Source organism: Aquarana catesbeiana, linkage group LG08 (genome assembly GCF_042186555.1).
Source record: "Aquarana catesbeiana isolate 2022-GZ linkage group LG08, ASM4218655v1, whole genome shotgun sequence".
Lineage (NCBI taxonomy): Eukaryota > Metazoa > Chordata > Amphibia > Anura > Ranidae > Aquarana > Aquarana catesbeiana.
The window spans coordinates 106291381-106311685 of NC_133331.1; the positions used below are offsets into that span (position 1 = coordinate 106291381).

The 20305-nt window shown below is 41.3% G+C and overlaps 1 protein-coding gene across 4 annotated transcripts in view; it reads right to left on the reverse strand.

The window, feature by feature from the left end:
• ARID5B (AT-rich interaction domain 5B) overlaps positions 1 to 20305 on the reverse strand; it is a 406103-nt gene that overhangs the window by 55503 nt on the left and 330295 nt on the right. For all 4 annotated transcript variants that reach the window (XM_073596260.1, XM_073596262.1, XM_073596261.1 and 1 more), the window contains one exon: positions 5822 to 5919. In XM_073596260.1, coding sequence (XP_073452361.1) covers positions 5822 to 5919 — 98 coding nt within the window. The remainder of the gene's footprint in view (positions 1 to 5821; positions 5920 to 20305) is intronic.

Here is a 20305-nt window from a genome sequence, read left to right on the forward strand (position 1 = left end):
TGCGCTATAAACAAAAAAAAAAAGAGCGACAATTTTGAAAAAAAAAACGCATTCTTTTTTACTTTTTGCTATAATAAATATCCCCCAAAAATATATATAAAAAAAAAGTTTTTCCTCAGTATAGGCCGATATGCATTCTTCTACATATTTTTTGGAAAAAAAAAAAAATAAAATCACAATAAGCGAATATTGATTGGTTTGTGCAAAAGTTATAGCGTCTACAAAATAGGGGATTTATAGCATTTAATTTTTTTTTTTTACTAGTAATGACGGCGATCTGCGATCTTTATCATGACTGTGACATTATGGCGGACACATCGGACAATTTTGACACATTTTTGGAACCATTGGTATTAATGCAGCGATCAGTGCGATTAAAAATGTATTGATTACTGTAAAAATGTCACTGGCAGTGAAGGGGTTAACTGTGTTCGCTGGGAGGTGATTCTAACTGAAGGGGGAGGGACTAACTACAGGAAGTGATAGATTGTGATTCCTAGCTAATAGGAACACACGATCTGTCACTCCTGTCAGAACAGAAGAGGGAAGTGTGCGTTTACATACACTTGTCCCTGTTCTGTGTCTCCTGGTCATGATCGCTCGTGGCCAGCGGTCACTGCAGCCGTCGGCCACGAGCATCGGTGCCCTCGCTGTGCAGTGGGCGCGCCTGCTATCCGGACACCGCGAGATCACATACAGTAACGTGATTTACGCAGGGGAGGCAGCCTGCTGCAGTAAAACTGCGGTGGCTGGTCCTGAAACGGTTAACTAATCAAGAACACTAGGCTGCCTTTAAAACATGCCTATCATGTAAGATCTGTGGCGCTTACCGCTATTAGCAAAGTCTCCATGGGTATTTACACTAGAATTCAGAGAAATAACAGTCTTAATGGTGACACATAAACTCACTATAGTCTGAAACCATTAAAGAAGAACTCCTTTTTTTAGCCTCCCTATTCTGTGTCAAAAAATGATTATATAAGTTTGATTTACTCTTACCCTGTCCATGGTCCAGCGCTATCCTCCTCTGCTCAGTGCCAGCAGTCCTCTTCAGACAGAAGAGCAGTGATGTCATTCTGCCCATTTCCAGAGAGCCCTCCAGGACAGAGCAATGCTCACATGAAATTACATGAGCGACGCTCAGTCCAGGAAGAATGCTGCAACCCACAGAAGGCATTCGATGATGTCACCAGACTGACTACAACACTGGAGGGAAATAAGTATGTAAAGGGATTTTCTTAAACAAATTCTAGTGGGGTAGAATAGGGGGGGGGGGGGGGGGGGTTAATGGGTAGGTGGTTCAAATGCCTGGAGTTCTGATTTAAGCACAGGAGAGTTCAGACACAGGAGTAGTTGTAGTCAAAGTAATCATAGCTAGCAGTGTGTAGTAACATTATGCATGGATGATAGTATATCTTCATCAATATGTATTAGGGAAAATGAAGTGCACTTCCTGCAAGCTCTATTCCTTTTTGACTGAGGCACCTTGTTTCAAAAATTCTGTAAAAAAACAGGCTGCACTAATCTGTGTTAGTCCAGGGAATCAATGGACTTCTGTAGGGTCTTTGTGCTGTGGATGCAATTTAAACCCATCAGCCATCATATCTTAAACAACACAGAATTACTGTCCTTTCATTTCATTATTCCTAACAACTTCCAGCTTCTTCCAGCTGGTTTATGACAAAAAGAAATAAATATCTGTTCACATTCTAATTTTAAGCATTTATGAGTTATGCACACACCACTCTCAAGGATGTGGTCAGGCCTAAATTTATTTTTAATCGCCTGTTCTAAGAAATTATACTTTCATTAAGAAATTGTTGAATGATTAACATGTAATAAATACGCAGCGGATTGTTTGCATTATGACACCACAACTGTGTTTGAAATTTTACAGCAGTAGAGCATTTGGAAACCGAGAACAAAGCTTATTTTTGGCAATCTAAATAAAACAGAACTCTAGCCAAACATATATGTATCTACACATATATACAGTACTATGCAAATGTTTTAGGCAGGTGTGAAGAAATGCTGTAAAGTAAGAATGCTTTTAAAAATATATATTTTAATTGTGCATTTTTGTAAATTTACAAAATGCAAAGTGAGCAAACAGAAGAAAAATCTAAATCAAATTAATATTTGATGTGACTACTCTTTGGCTTTAAACCAGCATCAATTATTATACTTGCACAAAGTCAGGGATTTGGTAGGATTAAAATTAGGTGTATGATTAACTAATTATACCAAACAGGTGCTAATGATCAATTTCATATGTACGTATACACATAAGTATGTGTATGTGGTTGAAACAGTCATTAAATAGGAAGTAAACCTTCCTGTATTCTTTGTACCTATAGGTAAGCCTAGAAGAAGGCTTACCTATAGGTACTGTAAATATCTCCTAAACATGCACCATTTAGGAGATATTTACTGTATACTGCACCGAGGATGATATCCATGCACATGCAAGGAACGGCCGCCAGTGCATGCGCAGAAGTGATGTCATATGGCTCCGGCCAGTCACACAGCCGGAGTCCGTAGCCCCGGAGGGAAGACGGGTGAAGATGGATGCGGCCTTGAGTAGGGATGATGAGGGCTTCGTTTGCAGGTAAGTTTAACATAATGTGCTAGTATGCAATGCATACTAGTACATTATACCTTTACTTTACAGGTAAGAAAAAAAAAAAAAAAAAATCAGCGTTTACTTCCTCTTTAACTGAAACAGCTATGTAGAAGGCTTAAAACTGAGTGAGGAACAGATTAACGCTTCTACTAAAGTGAGGTTGTGGAAGACTGTTTCATGTCACAGGTCATACACCATGGTAAGACAGAGCTCACAACAAGACACAAGGTAGTTATACTGCATCAACAAGGTCTCTTCCAGGCAAAGATTTCAAATCAGACTGGGGTTTCAAGATGTGCTGTTCATGCTCTTTTGTAGAAACAGGCAACCCTGAGAACCATAGATGCAGTGGTAGGCCAAGGAAACAAGGCAATAAATGAAAGACACATCATGCTTACTTCTCTTTGACATTGGAAGATGTCCAGCAGTGCTATCAGCACAGAACTAGCCAAAACCAGTGGGACCCAGGTACACCCATCTACTGTCTGGAGAAGTGTGACTAGAAGTGCTCTTCATGGAAGCATTGTGGCCATGTATATATACACATGATCACAGCAAAAGCCGATCTGTGGGTGCCAGGCACTCATTGTCTGCTGGCACCCGCCGATCATCATGCAGATATTGAGAATGTAGCTCTGCCTATGTAAACAAGGCCGAGTTCCATTCTGACGGGGGGAGGGATGAATTTTGTGTTCCACAAACACTGGCTAGGCACACAGTTAAGCCCCATACACACGATCCGAATATCGGACGAATGATCGTCCGTTTTTGTTTGCATGCTAATCTCACATCGAATCTGATGAGTTTACTAAAGTCCCGAAAATTCCCGTACGACAGAATAAAAATTCGGAAGCGATGTCATGTGTTGCAATGCATTTGTATTGCATTTTCGAACGATAGCTGTACCGATTAAACGAAAATCGTACGATCTGGCATCGTACGGAAAAAATTTCCGTGCATGTCCGATAGAATAATATCGGATGAACTGTCCTGATCGGCTCTCGAAAGCTCTGTACTAACGATCCGATTATCGTACGATCGTTTCGAATGCGGCATTTTACGTACGACTTTCGGATCGTGTGTACGGGGCATTATACCCTTTGATCACACTAGATTTTTAACCCCTTCCCAGTCAGTGTCATTAGTACAGTGACAGTGCATATTTTTAGCACTGATCACTGTATTAATGTCACTGGTTCCTGCAAAGTGTCAAAAGTGTCAGTGTCCTCTGCAGCAACATCGCAGTCCTGCTACAAGTCGCTGATCGCTGCCATTACTAGTATAAATAAATAATAAATAAAAATTCCAGTATATATCCCATAGTTTGTAGATGCTATAACGTTTTCATAAACCAATCAATATAAACCAATCAATATGGCCTAATACATGGAATACATATTGGCCTGAATTAATGTAGACATTTTTTTTTTTTTTTTTAAATGTCTTATAGCCGAAAGTAAATAATATTTTTTTCCCCCAAAAATTTTCGGTCTAGTTTTGTTTATAGCGCAAAAAATAAGATAAGATATGCAGTGGTGATCAAATACCACCAAAAGAACGCTCTATTTGTGGGGGGGACACAATTTCTGTGGGTACAGCACTGCACAACTGCGCAATTATCATTTAAAGTAACGCAGTGCCACAAAAAAGTAGCCTGGTCATGAAGGGAGGGGAGGGGTAATCCTTTACTGCATGTAAAGGATTATTAAAAATATGCACATTTTTATAAAACTAGAGATACTTTATTTGCAGTTTTCAGAACTTCCTGGATAAGTTTGCATATGATGGACCCCATACCTATATACGGAGTTCTTCAACATGTTCAAAGGAGCCTTACATTTGCAATACATTTAAAAATCTGGAAGCTGTGCCTAAACAATGAAACCAGATCTCCAGATTTTTTTTCTCTCCTTCATTACATCCTGAAATATTACCCTTTCAGGTCTGCATGTAATTACATGTAATAGTCATTGTGCATTAAAATGCACATAAAAAAACCCTCATAAGAACATCTGCCAAACGTCTTGAAGTTAGCAGAAAAAAAAATCAACACTGACAATATTCTACTTCTCCATTTTGACAAAACACAATTACATAAGCCTTTTGTTCTGCTATTATTGTAACATTTTTGTACATTTTCTTATGTGCTGTACTAAGAACATCTGAAATGTGTGCAAATGTGTCTACACCAAGACCCCATCCACACTATACAACTTTTGTTGTCCGATTTCCTTTAGAGACCATGTAGTGCAAGGGCCTACTTGATTGCATAAAAATTGAAACTCTTAAGGTTTGACCTCATATTATATGGTTTTGATAAATCTAAAGGAAAAAAAAATCTACAGAAAATTGTATAGTGTGTATCCAGCTTTAGGGAGATGTCAGCACTGAGTAAACTTCGCTTTTTGCATCAAATCAATCTTATATTGTATTAATTAAAATATAAAAAACAAAACAAAAACAGATGGATGAATGTTAAAGACAAAAAATGCTCAAAGTGACAAGATACAGAACGGATTTAAAACATTTTTGGAAATAAAATTCAACAAGTAATTTTAGATGCATCAGCTGTACAGAACTTGTGGGCCAGGACCTAAAACAGGCTTTGAAAAGACAGTGACAATGTTAAATTAATATGCGGTCCCTTTGATTAATTTTGGGTAAAGCCAGCAGCAGACCTGGGGAAATGTATTCACAGGTTGATGGGAGGAGACTCTTTAGAGAATGTAAAATACAGAATTGTGCAGTACAGTGGTACCTCTACTGGTGCATTAAGAACAGCATTCTGGTTTCAATATTTGCATGAACAATTGAACATTACAGTCAGGGTTAAAAAGTACAGTGGCTAGAGAAGGGAAAAACTGAAACATGTGGGACAACATCCAAACCGGATCAAGTTCTGTTGAAATGACAGCCAAGCTTTTTGTGAATATTTTGATGAAAAGGCATGCCCCCTCTGTACCGGTCCAGGACACAGACTGCTGTCACCATAAGAAGAGGGCTTTAGGTGTGTCAAAAAGTGATGTCCGATTTAAGAATCCATTTGAAATAAGTAGAAACTACCCCAATACATCACTTTAATCAAAAGGAAATCCATTGCAGCTTCTGTCTGTACCTATCCTGGCCCAGGTCCGCACTTGATATGCACACAGCTGTACAAGCATCTTTAAAGTAAATGCCTTTTGTTTGAATTCTTACCTCTCATAATGTCTACGTGTGCATGTAGCAGCACTAGTACTTCCTGGGTTGCCACCTAGTTCATCATATATATGTTTCCATTGCCTCCGTGCAGTAATCTGTAAAATATAAACAAGAGCTTTTATATTAATGATTTGTCATATTATTCACGTTGTGATACGGCAATTATATTCTGTGCATGTTATACAACAGAAGTTTATTGTGTAACAAAGTGCAAATGGCCATGGTGTACAGTGCCCCACAGCAACCAGACATTGACATTCATTAGTCTAGCCTACATATGTTTACAGCTGAGCTTCAGGCTGATAACAAACACCATTTACTGCAGTTATGCTTCTGTTAACAAATCATTAAATTTATTTTTAAATATAGCTGTATAAGATCCTGAATCTCTATTTAGAATGGCTTCCTGTAACTCCCTGCACAGCAACACTTAAGACTGGGAGGCTCAGAATTTGGTTAAAATGTTAACACCCCCCCCCCCCCCCCCAAAAAAAAAAAAAGATCCTGGTCCCTTAAAGCAGATTAAACAGCACAGTGCTTGTGCGGTGTAATCTGCCCCTCTCTAAACTGTAAAAAACCTCCCTGAACCTGCCACTTCCTGTGTCCCCCTCTTTGCGCTGACAGCAGAAAATCAGGGCTCCTGACAATCGTTGTTAGTGTACGTCCCTCCATCACCCGCAGCCCTGCTCTCATCTCTCCCCCTAACCCCCTCCTACCCTGCCTGTCAGCTCAGTGTCTGTGTCTCTTTCTCCACCCCCTGCCGCTATTAGTAGAAACTTTGAAATGGTCACTGCCAGCCCCTCTATTACAGCCTGGCATAGCACACTGTATTATTCTTTTATAAAAACAAGGCTTGTAAATACCTGTTTAAAAAAATTATCAGGCCGGTTACATGACTCTTGGCTGGTTTCCAGGGCTACTGCAGGAGGGGCTGAGCGTCAATGTGACCTCCCCAGACGTCATAAGGAGATCTCGGCCCCTCCTGCAAAAGCTATCCATCGGAGCTGTACAGCGGCCGCGAGTCATGTGACCGGCTTAAAGACAGCTCTAAACAGGTATTTACAAGCCTCGTTTTTATAGAAAAGTTATAAAGTAAGCTAGGCCAGGCTCTAATAGAGGGGCTGGTATAAACTTACTTATATGGGGCAACAACCACTTTAAACAGCAAATGTATGCTTACAAGAGGGCATTGATAAACCCCATCAAGGTGCATCTGCTGCTTTATTGTTCAACCAGCAGGCTATTCAAAGCATAACCCAAAGATAGAGCACTAGACCAAATTGTAAAAGTCTTCAAATTACTTTAATGCTCTAAAAGCAGCCATTACTGTTATGGGGCCAAGCCACTCTCTCTTTTCATCAGTTACCAAAAAGTTTACAAATAAATGTAAATATAGACAATATTATACATTTCCATGTAAATAATCCAAAAACACGAAACAGTCGTGAATATATGGGCAATCTATATGTGAGTATCAACAAAACAAAATAATCCTTACATGAATTTAAAACGAATGGTAATAAAATGATGTCATTTAGCAGATTATAGGGATCACAAGTTCGAACATGGGTTGCTATAGCACATATCTCATAAAGTACATCTTAAGCCTCATGCACACTGTACATTTTTACAGCTGCTGTTTTTGGCTTCGGACGTTTTTTTTCTGCAGCCATTAAATTCCCCAGCTTGTTATCCTATGTGCCCATGCACACATAGTCTGTTAGAGTTTTTTTGGCAGGGGCATTTTCTGGCTGGAAAAAAAACCCAGAACTAGTGGGTTTTAAGAGGCGTTTTTCAGCTGTAAAAACGCTCTGTGATAAAAGCTGAAAAACTCTGAAAAGTGCTAAAAAATTTGGTTATTCTGCGCTTTTGAGCCATAAGCTTTTATGGGAGTATAGTTTTGCTAAAAAACAGCCAAAAATTGCTACAGCTAAGAAATGCTATATAAAAAAAAAAAAACAGAGAAACGCTACTGCAAAAATTCAGAAAAACTCAATCTACAGCAAATGTTACTTGCGTTTTTATAATGTCCAGTGTGCATGAGGCCTTATACTGCAGCTACATTTCTAGCAATATGATAATCCTATATAAACCAGGGAAAAAAAAAATCATGATAACTGTTACTAGATAACAGAAGCATGTTTATATCAACATGATACATACAAATAACATTCTACAACTCCTCTGTCAGTGCCTAAATCTATCATGTTTAAAACTAAGAGAGACGCATCTGTGCTTAATTTTTTTTTTTATATATAGGGTGCACTGGATGCCAGGGATGGGTCCTGGATGGGAGATACATTTCTCTACTGTTCGGGTTGTGGTCCCTTTAAGGGTGAGTTCAAGGGACACCTGGCTTGCATGTGAAAGCGCACAACGCATTCCTGTGCAATTCATGGTGTGATCCGGCCCTAAAACATGGTCCTACTATACCATGCGATCTGTTGCAGGCAAACGCACTAGGCCTAATTATACCTGAGCATTTCGTGGCTCCCTATTCCCAAAGCACACCACAACTCAAATTCACGTTGTTTCGCTTGTCACCTATCGTGTAAAGTTCAAAGAGTGTATGAGATTCTTTGTGGCAGAATCACACTATTTTGGGCCCATAGACTTTAATAGGAGCACCTGAAAAACACTTGAATAATATGTGCTTATGCATGTTTTCCAAGAGCTCCCATTTAAAAACCTGTGTGGCCAAAAAATGTGCAATTCTGCTCCTGTACTACTAGGCGTGCCTGCAAGCAAGCAAAAAAAAAAGCCTCCAAATCATCCAGCTATGCTCATGCTAAGTGTGAATGGGGGCTCTGGATTGGTATATTGGTAAAAATGCAGCTATTTATTTAGGATGTACTTTATGAGATATGTACTATAACAACCAATTTTCAAACATATGGTCCCTATATTCTGCTTAGAAATTATATGTTTTTATTACCATTCATGTTAGGTTCATAAAGTATTTTTTTTTAGTAGCTCCCAAATTATTCTATAATTACTTACAGTATACATGATTATATATTTTCTGATTTATAGGATTTGTTATATACAGGTAGTTAATATTCACATATACTTTGTCCATATACAAATATATTGTTCATGATTGTGTTTTTGAACGAATATATAGGAAGGCCAGTATGGTGGCCTGAAATTATGGGAGGAGCTCAGGGGGTATTTAAGCAGACCACCCACACTGGTCGGTTCCAGTGCGTGGTACTCAACCATCCATTCCTCTTCTTAGGGCACTTCTCTTAAAACACTTTCTCTACAAAACCATCCTCTCACTTATCTTGGGTATGCCCCCTTCTCTTGGCATACCGTCGAGCAGACCAGGGCACACTTCAGGTCTACTTTATGTTGTTAGTCTTGTGACGTGTTTATGTGGATCACATCTCTCCCGGACATAGGGCTCCGACCATAAATGGATGGTTAGAATTATATTGCACAAATGTACATTTTTTTTTGCTACTTTTTGCAGCCCTGATGAAGGGTGACCCAAAATACGGCACCCAAAATGCACCTGCTGTTTTATGTGTAAACCATTAACACAATTTGGACTATTTTACTATTTGGTCTGTGGTTTATGCTTTAAGTGACCTTCAAGGTACCCACAGGAGGACCAGTGAGCTCTTCAAATGAATTCCCTCTTCACTGTTTTGTATAAAAAAAGTATTGAAAGCCCCAGCGCCTCATTGATGTGTCCTTTTGTGTCAGAGGTATGTTTATTACAAAAAGAGACTGAACAGAAGCACCAATAAAACAGTTCACATCGTTTTTTTGTTTCAAACTGACCTGGCCATCGCTGCAACACTTCTCATCAATCCAGAGTTATCTCTGCAGTACAACTTTTCCTCCACAAAATGTCCTTAATCTTCCAGGTTGAATAAAGCCCAGTGTCATCCAACAAAGAAGATTGAGGATGTACTGTGAATGCAGAGCACTCCAGTCCTGCCCTCTGAGGTAGGTGTCACCATGACTCCTTGTGATCACAGTGCAGAAACGCATCAGCGTGGCTCTGTGCATTATGAATAACTGCCTAGCTCCACAAGGACTGATCTGAAGAGAAGAAAAAAAAAAAAGCAAACATGCACATGAAGGGGTCTTCTAGGGTGGGGGCAGGGTGGGGGGGGGGGGGGGGTTGGAGGGGGAAGGGGTGATATTTTGGTGGGGTCTGATTCTGCTGCATTTCGCTGTTTGACTGCAGCTGCTATATTTCTGACTGGTTGCTGCAGATTAACACTGATAATTGTTCCTCCCATTATAAATCTTTATAAATGCTCACATATTACAGTTATGACACGATGGCATGACAAATATCTGTGTATAATCTGTACATATGCTGGATTCCTCACAGATTTTATTGGCTTGTGAGTTATTTGAGTGTCCTAGTTTTCCGCAAGTCACAGAGGAGAATCATTAAACTTGAATACATCTTTCATATGCTTTCAGGACAAAGATACTGATTTACATTTACTGCAGCACTGCAACAGGATAAATACATTCAGCTGCAATAAATTCCATACATTAGGAAATTGTCTGACCTGGGAAAAATTCCTCATACCCACTACAGCCACATACAGTATAGGCAAAATACTAATGTCTTCTCAATTATAGCTAGGAAATTAATAATATCACTTTTACTAATATTTTAATATTACTGTGAACTGTTTTAAAGAAAAACATTTCCATATAAAAATCCTTATATATGTACATGGGGCAACCATATTTGCCTATTACATACTCAGGCTCGGTTTCCTTTCCTGCAGTGCTATGTATTTGTTGTATTTCACTGTTCTACTCTCAATATACTTCTATAAGGTGGCAGGCCTCACAATAATAATTTTTTTTTTGTTTAACCAGCTCGTTGAATGAGGGAAAAAAAAGACCTAATTCCCCCATCCGCACACTCGATGTGGATGGGGGAATAATTTCCACTGTGCTATTGTGTTCTGACAGCGTGGAGGCTTCCCACATATGGATCATAATTTGTCCAGTTTCTGTTGAACTGGCTGTACTTCTATCCATGTATGGCTGCACTTTGCCAGCCAACACACTGAAAACAATGCATATCCTACATTACTGATATCTTATCTCAACACAAAGGTAAAGTAATGGTAGTGTCTTATCTACTCTGCCTCTAAAGGCTAATCTGCAAAACTCTACTTATACTACCATAACAAAATAATGGAAGAACTTGTAAAAACGTGAAAAGAAAACACTGCAAAAATAGCTCAAAATATGCATTTATTATAAATGCATTATACTTTGCCTTTATTACACATCCAGCTAATCTAAATGTTATTGATGTTTTTGAAACAAGGACTTTAACGCACGCAGACACTACAGACTATGTTCATTTTAAAACTCAACTAAACTTATTTTAAGCAAGCTAAATACATTCAAAATCTTTGAGATTGTTTACTTTAGAAAGCACACTCATTCTGAGTAGAAAAGACTTTCCCCTGACAGCATGCTTTGTAGTGGGACCATTGGTCTCTGTGTGTAAGCAGCGGTCTCTCTCCAGAGGTCAGACAATGCTCCTGTTGAGTCAGACTTATGACTTTTCAATCAGCAAAGTTCATGACCCCTGCTAATTTGGGAGCCCAAGCTCTAACTCATTTAGAGTTGTGTTAGCTATCTATAGACTCTACAGGAAGACCACTGCTTCCACACAGAGAGCAAGGGTCTTTCTGTACAGCATTGCTGGATTAAACTGGACTTTCAGTTGGGCTCATACTTTCATAGTTGGCAAGGTTGAATAAAGACACTAGTCCATCCAGTCCAACCTGTGTTCTTGGCATATGTGTGTTTATGTCGATAATCATTTCTAATATCCTTGTATATTGTGTTCACTAAGATGCAGGTTTCAAGAGTCTTATAAAAGTATCAATACTTTCTGCTGACATCTCTGATTGTGGAAGAGAGTTCCACATTCTTATTACCCTGAGGCTGGGTTCACACTAGTGCGATGACAGACATGTATTGCAGTGCAGATCACATGCGATGTCTGTGCGATGCAAATTTAGCCATACAAAATGTGATGCGATGACATGTGATGCGGGAACTCGGACTGAAATCACGCGGGTTCTCACATCTCATATATATGAACTGGTACTTATAGCATCACGATAAAGCCTAAGTCCTGGCTCACATATATGCAAAGCGAGAACCTGTGTGATTCCAGTGAGAGTTCCCCCATCGCATGTAACCCGCCGAGGTTCACACTACCCTATGCGAACCGCTGCGGGTGTCAATAGAAAGTGGACACCCCCAGATCGGCTCGCATATTGCAGTGTGAACTGTCAAATGGTACAGGTATTGGATGGCATAGATCTGAACACCCATGTGATCTGATTTCAGTGCAGACCAAAAAAGGTTTCTGCGCCATTTTGGTGCAAATGCGATGCGATTTCAGCCATACATTTTGTATGGCAGAATTTGCATTGCACAGACATGGCATGTGATCTGCACTTCAATGCAAATCACATGCGATGTCTGTCATCACACTAGTGTGAACCCAGCCTCAATGCTAAGGAATCATCAGAAAATGTATCAAGTGCTGTCTTTGTTCATAGGTATATAACACCAAAAAACATTCCTTAAATAGGCTGACAAGTACTACCTCCAATAAAAACTGTAGTTCTCAATCGCTCTCATAATACATAAATGAGAATGCATAAATGAGAAGAGGTGACGTGAGGTAAAAGGGGCACAATTTGACTTGATTCTACTTCCTTCAAGGAAATGGGTAACAAGTAGCAAGGGGAAGTCAGAAAATGTACTCATGTTACAGTAACTCTTGGTAAAAATTATACATGTAAAATAAAAACAGCAAAGCAAATGTGAAAATCTAACAAGTCATAGCCTGTATTAAACTAGTGTTATGCATACCCACTTTCCTTATTTTACTTGTTTTGAACTTTATTCATAATAAGGAAACTTATTCTCTTTCTTTAAATTCTCAGACATCCAAAAAACGACATGTTTTTCAAGTTTACATGCATGTAAAATTACAGACGGGGGAAAAAAGATACTCAAAGATTAGAGTATCCAGCAATTAAACAGAAATACATTTCATTTAATCAAAGCAAAATCTGGAAACAATTACTGCTGACATCTCTTATTTCTCTAGTACAGATGTCATATCTTGAGAATGTTTTATTTCAATGCTGTAAGTTGCAGGGAAAAAAAATCTCAATCTTTTCTGCTTTATCTAATGTTTTTTGGATCAAAGAACATAGTGTGCACTCCGTGACCATCAAAATGTATGTGTGAGCTAAATATAGAGCACTCATGTCAGATAGCATTAGTTAATAAAAAAGAGAGAGAATTTTCTGAATAACTGATAACTTCCTGTTTATCTGCTGGTGGCTTTTCACCCATTAAGCTATTTTACACCACAATTACAGCAGAGAGAAGCAAAACTCACTTTCTTAATGGCCCCATCTGATTATGTTTTAAAGCTTTTAAACACATTCTACATTATTAGACATGAGCAGATGTCAGGTATTTTGCCAAGTGAAGTTTTCTTTTTTTTTTATTTTTTATTTTTTTACAATCTTGGCTGCTTATACAATAATAAGCTTTTTCTTAACATGGGAAAAAATTACAGACCCAACTAATTTCCTTGACGGGGAAGAGTTACATGTGTTTTCCACTTGTACTTTTTACGACAAGTTTACAATTCTTCTAAAGCTGGAATTAATCAAGCTTTGCTTCGAGACTGTTTCAATAAACCCCCAATGTGCTTTGCTATTCTGAAATATTGTTTATATAAGCTTTTATTCCAAATTGGTTAAACTGGGAAAAACGGCATTGCACAATTCATGCTTCTCAAACAATCCCAGAAAAATGTATTCTTAAGGCTGATCTTTGCCAAGAGTCAGAATTTCAAACTATGCTCAGCGAAAATGTGTTGCTCCCACTGCCTGTGTGTGTGTTGAAGGGTCAGCCCATTAAAGAGAGATATTTTAGTTATAGATGGAGCTTTGTGGACTGAGTCATGCTCTGGCTGAATGTGTCACTCCAAGAGTAAAATCCCTGTGCTATAACTCCTGACCTTGTTCCTGCCTACCTACATTTGGGTATTCTGTCAATCTTAGCATGTTCTAACGTCTCATGTTGCATTCTCCATGATATAAAGGCAACTAATAAATCAACAGTGAGAATGAGAACCCCTCAAAATGAATATGGCAGATGTGCTGACATTAAAAACCCAAACACAAAGATCGAATCCAATCCAAGAGCTCTAAGAAGCTATCAGATGGTTCAAAGCTGAACTATATGCAAACAAGTACACTATAAAAATACATATTATGGAAGCTGTTTTGGCTTTCATTATATGTGTTTATATTGTCCACCCAGTCCTAAGATTTCCACAACCCTTTCACACAGCACTTGGCCTTGGTGACCTGACTTTCTCTATTACAGTTAAGCAACACAGCTAGGTCACGTCCCCACCCCCTGCAAAAGGATTGGACAGTGAAGTAGTAACAGTGATTCCATACCAGGGTAGTAATCTTTGCAGGATGGTAGGAGGGATGGGCATGACAGGAGGTTGAGGGGAAGGAGAGAGCGTTGTGGGACCAGACCTGGCTGCTCCTCCTGACGCCCACGCTGGAGGCTTAGACGATATAGCGGCTCTCCCTATGCCTGTGACGGCCGGACACCGTGGATGTAGGGGGGTCAATTAGCGAGCGATTTGCTCAGACCTGACCGGAGCTTTGCCTGACGCTTCTCTGGGGACAGGAGCCTAAATCCTACAGGATCATTCATCGGAGCGGCGGTGCTGGCTGAGTGCAGGGAGGAAGACGCTGTTGGACAGAGCGGCTGACCGGACGGCTGTGTGAAGAAGACCGCTCAGGTACGCTGGGAGCTGTGGGAAATCCCGCTTGTGGTCTCCCTGGATGAGATTCCTGGAAACTTCCCCTTAGGGGCGTCCTCTGGTGAGTTCCTATTGTGGAGGGTGGGGAGGAGGACGCTGAAGGCTGGAGAGGCTGTTGCAAGGGGGGGAGTGAGTGCACTGTTTAGTGCTTCATTTGCACGGCTTGCTCGGTTGCTTGGTTGGAGGAGGCTCCCCCTTGGGGTCAATAGCACACTCCGTGAGAAGGAACATATAGCAGAGACTGTATAACCATTTATTCTTGAAGACCCAAGGGGTGAGAGGAGACAAGATGACTAGAAAGAAAGGGTCAGAGGAGACTGCAGCACAGGAAGGATCTGGGGCGCATAATCTGCGCGGCCCCAAGGACAAAGCAGGTCAGGGAGCAGCCGCGAAGCTGGAGCGTTTTGCCCATACACCAATCTGCACACCTAAGAAAGGTAGCCAGGTGGGGGGTGCGCAACATCAAGGGGCGCAGACCAACCACCCTGGGGGAAGGAAAAGTCAAGGCTCAGCTGAAGTTTGTGTACCCATAGTTACGGAATCAGCATCACAGACATATCTGGAAAGGGAGAGTGGACTGAGTAATGAAATAATAGAGGGTAAGGGGATATTAGCGCAGGAACCACCTTTAAAAGACATTCTCCTAGCAATCAATGTCTGTAAGATCTCTCTGTGGGACTTATTGGATCAGCTCAGAGGTATTAGAGATGATCTAGTCATGCTGAAACGAGATATGCAGGAAGTATGCGCTCGGACTACCGCTCTCGAGGGGAGACTCAGTCAGGTGGAGGATGATGTGAACCCATTGAGACATGAAGTCAAAAGGATGAAGGAGCAATTGGATATGTGCCTATGGAAAATGTATGAATATGAGAATAGGGAACGCAGGAAGAATGTGAGGGTTCTGGGTCTCCCCGAAAAGAGCGAGGGTAATAACCCTGCAGAATATATGGAGGGATGGTTTAGGGATATATTTGGCAAGGACTCGTTTTCCAATCTATTTGCAATTGAACGTGCACACAGAGTTGCCCCTAGGATCCCATCTTCAGGGGGTCAGCCAAGGCCTCTCATTGTTAAATTTCTGTTTTTTAGAGATAAAGTCACCATTCTACAGAGAGCAAGGGAGATGAAAAACACACAGTATAACGGTGCAAGAATATCCCTATATCCAGACTTTTCTCCTGAGCTGCAGAGACAGAGGGCAAAGTTCACAGAGTGTAAACGGAGATTACAGCAGCACAAAATAGGTTATGCGCTACTATACCAAGCCCGCTTACGGGTAACAGCAAATGGGGAGGTGAAGTTTTTTAATGCTCCTGCAGAAGTTTTCTCATGGTTGGAGAAGAATGAGGGAAGGCCACGACACAGTGAAGGGCCATAGAGGAAAAGTAGGAGGGAAGAGGAGGATAGAATTTGGGTTTTTTTGTCCAGGGGACTGATGGACATTTGGGGATTTGATTTTTTCTTTTAATTTCCCTTTCTCTCTCTTTCTCCATTTCTCCCCTCCCTTTTTTTTTTTTTCTTTTCTCTTCTTTCACTGATGTATTTATATAGAGGTGTGGGTTCAGGGGGTCAGTAGATATAAATCCTTTACATACTGGTTATGTTGGGGGTAATTCCCCTCTTACAAAGGTTCGGGTAGCAACGTAAAAAGGGGGAAGGAGGAACACCCACGTTTAGAGGGTTAATACGGTCACTTTAGAAGCCCGGTGAGATGGGCCCGAGGTTGGGCTGGTGGGGGAGGGGGAGGGGGAGGGGGGGTGGGATGGGGGGGAGGCTGGGAAGCATTGGGGAAGGGGGCATGTATAAGGTTGCATGGGGGGGAGGGTGGTAAGGCTGTGGAGTGGAGTGAAGTATTGAATACACACAAAAAGCAAAAGCACAAAAATTTCAAACATTAGTCATAATGATTTTGAGATTGAGAATTATTTTGGGTGGAGTTAAGATACAGGAACAGGTGAATGGTAGGCACAAAAACTGGTAGGAGGGAACCCTCAGGGACATTTAGGTGCATGAAGATATGTTCATGGAATGTGCGGGGGGGCAAAGGAGGTGAGTAAAAAACAAGCTATTTTTTTCTATGGCCAGATCAAGGGATGTCAGGATACTCTGTCTTCATCAGACCCACCTGGATAAAGATACAGTTAGTGCTTTGAGGAATAGAAACTATCAGGAGCAGTATCACTCAACTCACACCTCGTACTCGAGGGGGGTGAGTGTACTGATAAACACTGGGTTGGTTTTCTCCTTCAGACAAGAAAGGTCGGTATGTTTTTCTCTACTGTAATATTGAGGGTCGGGATTGCATTTTCTTGCAAGCGTTTATATACCTCCACCATTCAACACAGAGATACTTAGCGAATTGACAAGCTTTACAGCGGATAACCCTGGGGTGCCGGTTATAGTGACGGGGGACTTTAATATGGCCATGGACAATTGTTTAGACAGGTTCCCGGCAAGGGTGGCTTCGGGAGGGTTATCTAGGGGTCCGCTCCTCCAATTTTGTGAAGAGGTAGGATGGGTGGACATCTGGAGGAAGTGGCATCCGGGTGTGAAGCAATATTCGTGCCACACTAGGACGCATGCCACTTTATCCAGGATTGATTTAGCGCTTTGTAATGAGGAAGCCCTAAAGATAGTAGTAGGGGTGGACTACGAGCCAAGGGGGCTCTCAGACCACTCTCCAGTAGTCCTTTCAATCAGAACTGGGTTGCGTGTCGGAGGGGGGGAGTGGAAATTGAACCCCCTTTGGCTCAAAGTAATTGAGGATGATGGGGGGATTGTAGACAACCTGAAAGAATTTATAATTTTGAATTCAGGATCCGCCCCCGCTAGGTATAACTTGGGATGCCCTGAAGGCGTTTCTTAGGGGGGTTTTTATACAGAAAATCTCCTATGTTAAAAAGAAATCACAGGCCAGGGTACATAGAATAAAGGAAAAGGTGAGGGAGGCGGAAGGTAGATATGTGGAGGAACCAACTCTAGCTAGATATGAGGTTTGGGTAGAGGGTCAGGAGGAATATAGGAAACTAGTTCTGGAGAAAGGAAAAGAGGAAGATGTTTCAGAAGCAGAACCTTTTTGGCGAAGGGGAATTAGTGGGAAGAACTTGGCATTGATAGCTAGGGCAAACGGTCCCTCATCCACTATATCAGCAATATGGGATAGGGAAGGGAGTATTATAAGAACTACCCCTGGCATAGTAGAGGTGTTTAAGGATTACTATGAAGGTTTGTACAAGGCCCCACAGTTGGATGTAGAGGGAGAAATGTGGGAGTTCTTTGAAAAACTGAAAATAGTTCCGTTATCTAGTGAAGAGAGGGACGCTCTGGAAACCCCGTTGACACTGGCGGAGCTGCAAAGACTGGTAAGGGAAATGGCGAATCAGAAAGCGCCAGGACCGGATTGTCTGCCTATAGAGATTTACAAGAGATATGGGGATGTTTTGCTCCCAAAACTATTGGAAGTTCTGAACGGAGCTGTGGTGGAAGGTAGATTGCCCATGTCTATGACAGAAGCCACTATTATAATTTTGCTAAAAGAAGGGAAAAATCCATTAGAGGTAGCCTCATACAGACCGATCTCACTTCTATGCACAGATGTCAAGATTCTGGCAAAAGCCCTAGCAGACAGGTTAAAAAAGAATTTCTAAAGTAATACATCCAGACCAAACCGGTTTTATACCGGATAGATCGGTGAGCATGAAAATCAGGCGAGTTTATGGTAATGTACAAATACCTACGGAGAAAGGGGGGAATAGAGCTATTTTATCACTAGATGCGGTCAAGGCATTTGATAGCCTTCAGTGGCATTATTTGTGGAAAGTACTGTCAGAGTTTAAATTTGGCCCTAATTTTGTGAAATGGTTGAGACTCCTATATGACAAACCAAGAGCCAAAGTTAGGATCAATGGGGAGGGCTCCGAATGGTTCCAGTTAGGGGGAGGGACGAGACAGGGGTGCCCATTGTCGCCCCTGCTCTTCGCCCTCACATTGGAGCCTTTGGCAGTGGCTCTAAGAACGTTGTAAGAATTCCAGGGCTTTAAAAGAAGGGGGTGTAGAGGAGAAAGTCGCAATGTATGCGGAGGATATCCTGTTGTTTTTGGAAGATACACAGGCCTCATTGTTAGCCGCCATGAAGCTGATTAAAGAATTTGGGCGTTTTTCGGGTCTAAGAATTAATTGGGAAAAATCAGCGCTCTTGCCAATAGACCCCCTGGTAAGCCCCCTCCCGAGACAGGTTAATTCAATAAAAATAGTAAATCAAATGAGATACTTAGGGGTAAATATAACAAAAGACCCGGGGCAGTACATAACCGGCAATGTAGTACCACTAATGGTGACGTTAAAACAGAAGAGTCGGGTGTGGGGTAGTCTTCCTCTCTCGATCGCCTGTAGATGTAACCTTATCAAGATGATATGGATGCCGCAAATTCTATTTGTGATACACAATACACGATTCCAAAACATTGGTTAAAAAAACTGGACAGTTTGTTCAGGAAACTAATTTGGAAAAACGGGGTGGTAAGGATTGGTTTGAAGGCGTTACGGCGGCCGAGGGAGGCGGGAGGCCTGGCTCTACCGGACCCCTGGGGCTACTTTCTGGCAGCCCAAATGCAGTTTATGAGAGGCAGTAACCTGCCTGAAGAAAGAGCAGGGGGAAACAGTATATGGATGAATAACATCAGTCACGATACAGTGGTGGAGGCAGTGGAGGCAGAATTTTTTGGGTATAGCTGCCCCACAACTCAGCTAATGATTAGATGCTGGAAGACGGTAAAGGCTGTATTGGGATACACAGGGTTCTCTGAGTTTTCTCCAATATGGAACAACAAAAATTTAAAAGAGCTTAATGTGATGGGGAAAATAGAGGAATGGGACAGGAGAGGTATCCACTGCTTGGCGCAACTGTATAGGGCAGGGAGGTTGAAATCGTTTCAAGAGATAAGAGAGGAGTTTGCAGTGCCCAATAGATTATTTTTTGGTTATTTGCAAGTGAGACATGCCCTGGAGGTACAATTTAGAGGAAAGGAGATAGAGTGGAGCGAAATGCCCTTGTTAAGGAAATTGGTAAATACTAGGGGCTCTAGAGGGCTGATTTCAGAAATGTATAGGAGTATAAATAAGGCGGGGCAGGAGGGGGAAGCGGAGTCTAAAAAGAGAACCAAATGGGAGGTAGAGGTCGGTACAATAACGGAGGAGCAGTGGAAGTACGTTCTGGCATTAGGGCCAAGGATCTCTCTGTCACCGTCACAGGGGGTTTTCCACTTGTACCTGATATATAGACTTTATTATACACCAGAAAAATTATTTAGGTTGGGAAGGAGGCAGGATGCGAAATGTCAGCGTTGTGGAGATGGGAGAGGTGACCTGATACACATGTTCTGGCGATGTCCCAAGTTATATAGGTATTGGGAAAAATGAGTGGAGGAAATTAACGCAGTATTTGGGTCTTCACTGGACATGGAGGCTAGAACTTGTCTTTTGAGTTTGATGGAGACAAATGGCATGCTAAAAGATACCCAGACCGCAATTATAAGATGCCTGTTTCAGGGAAGGAAGATTATAGCACGGAAATGGCAGGCAAAAGACCCCCCAACAGT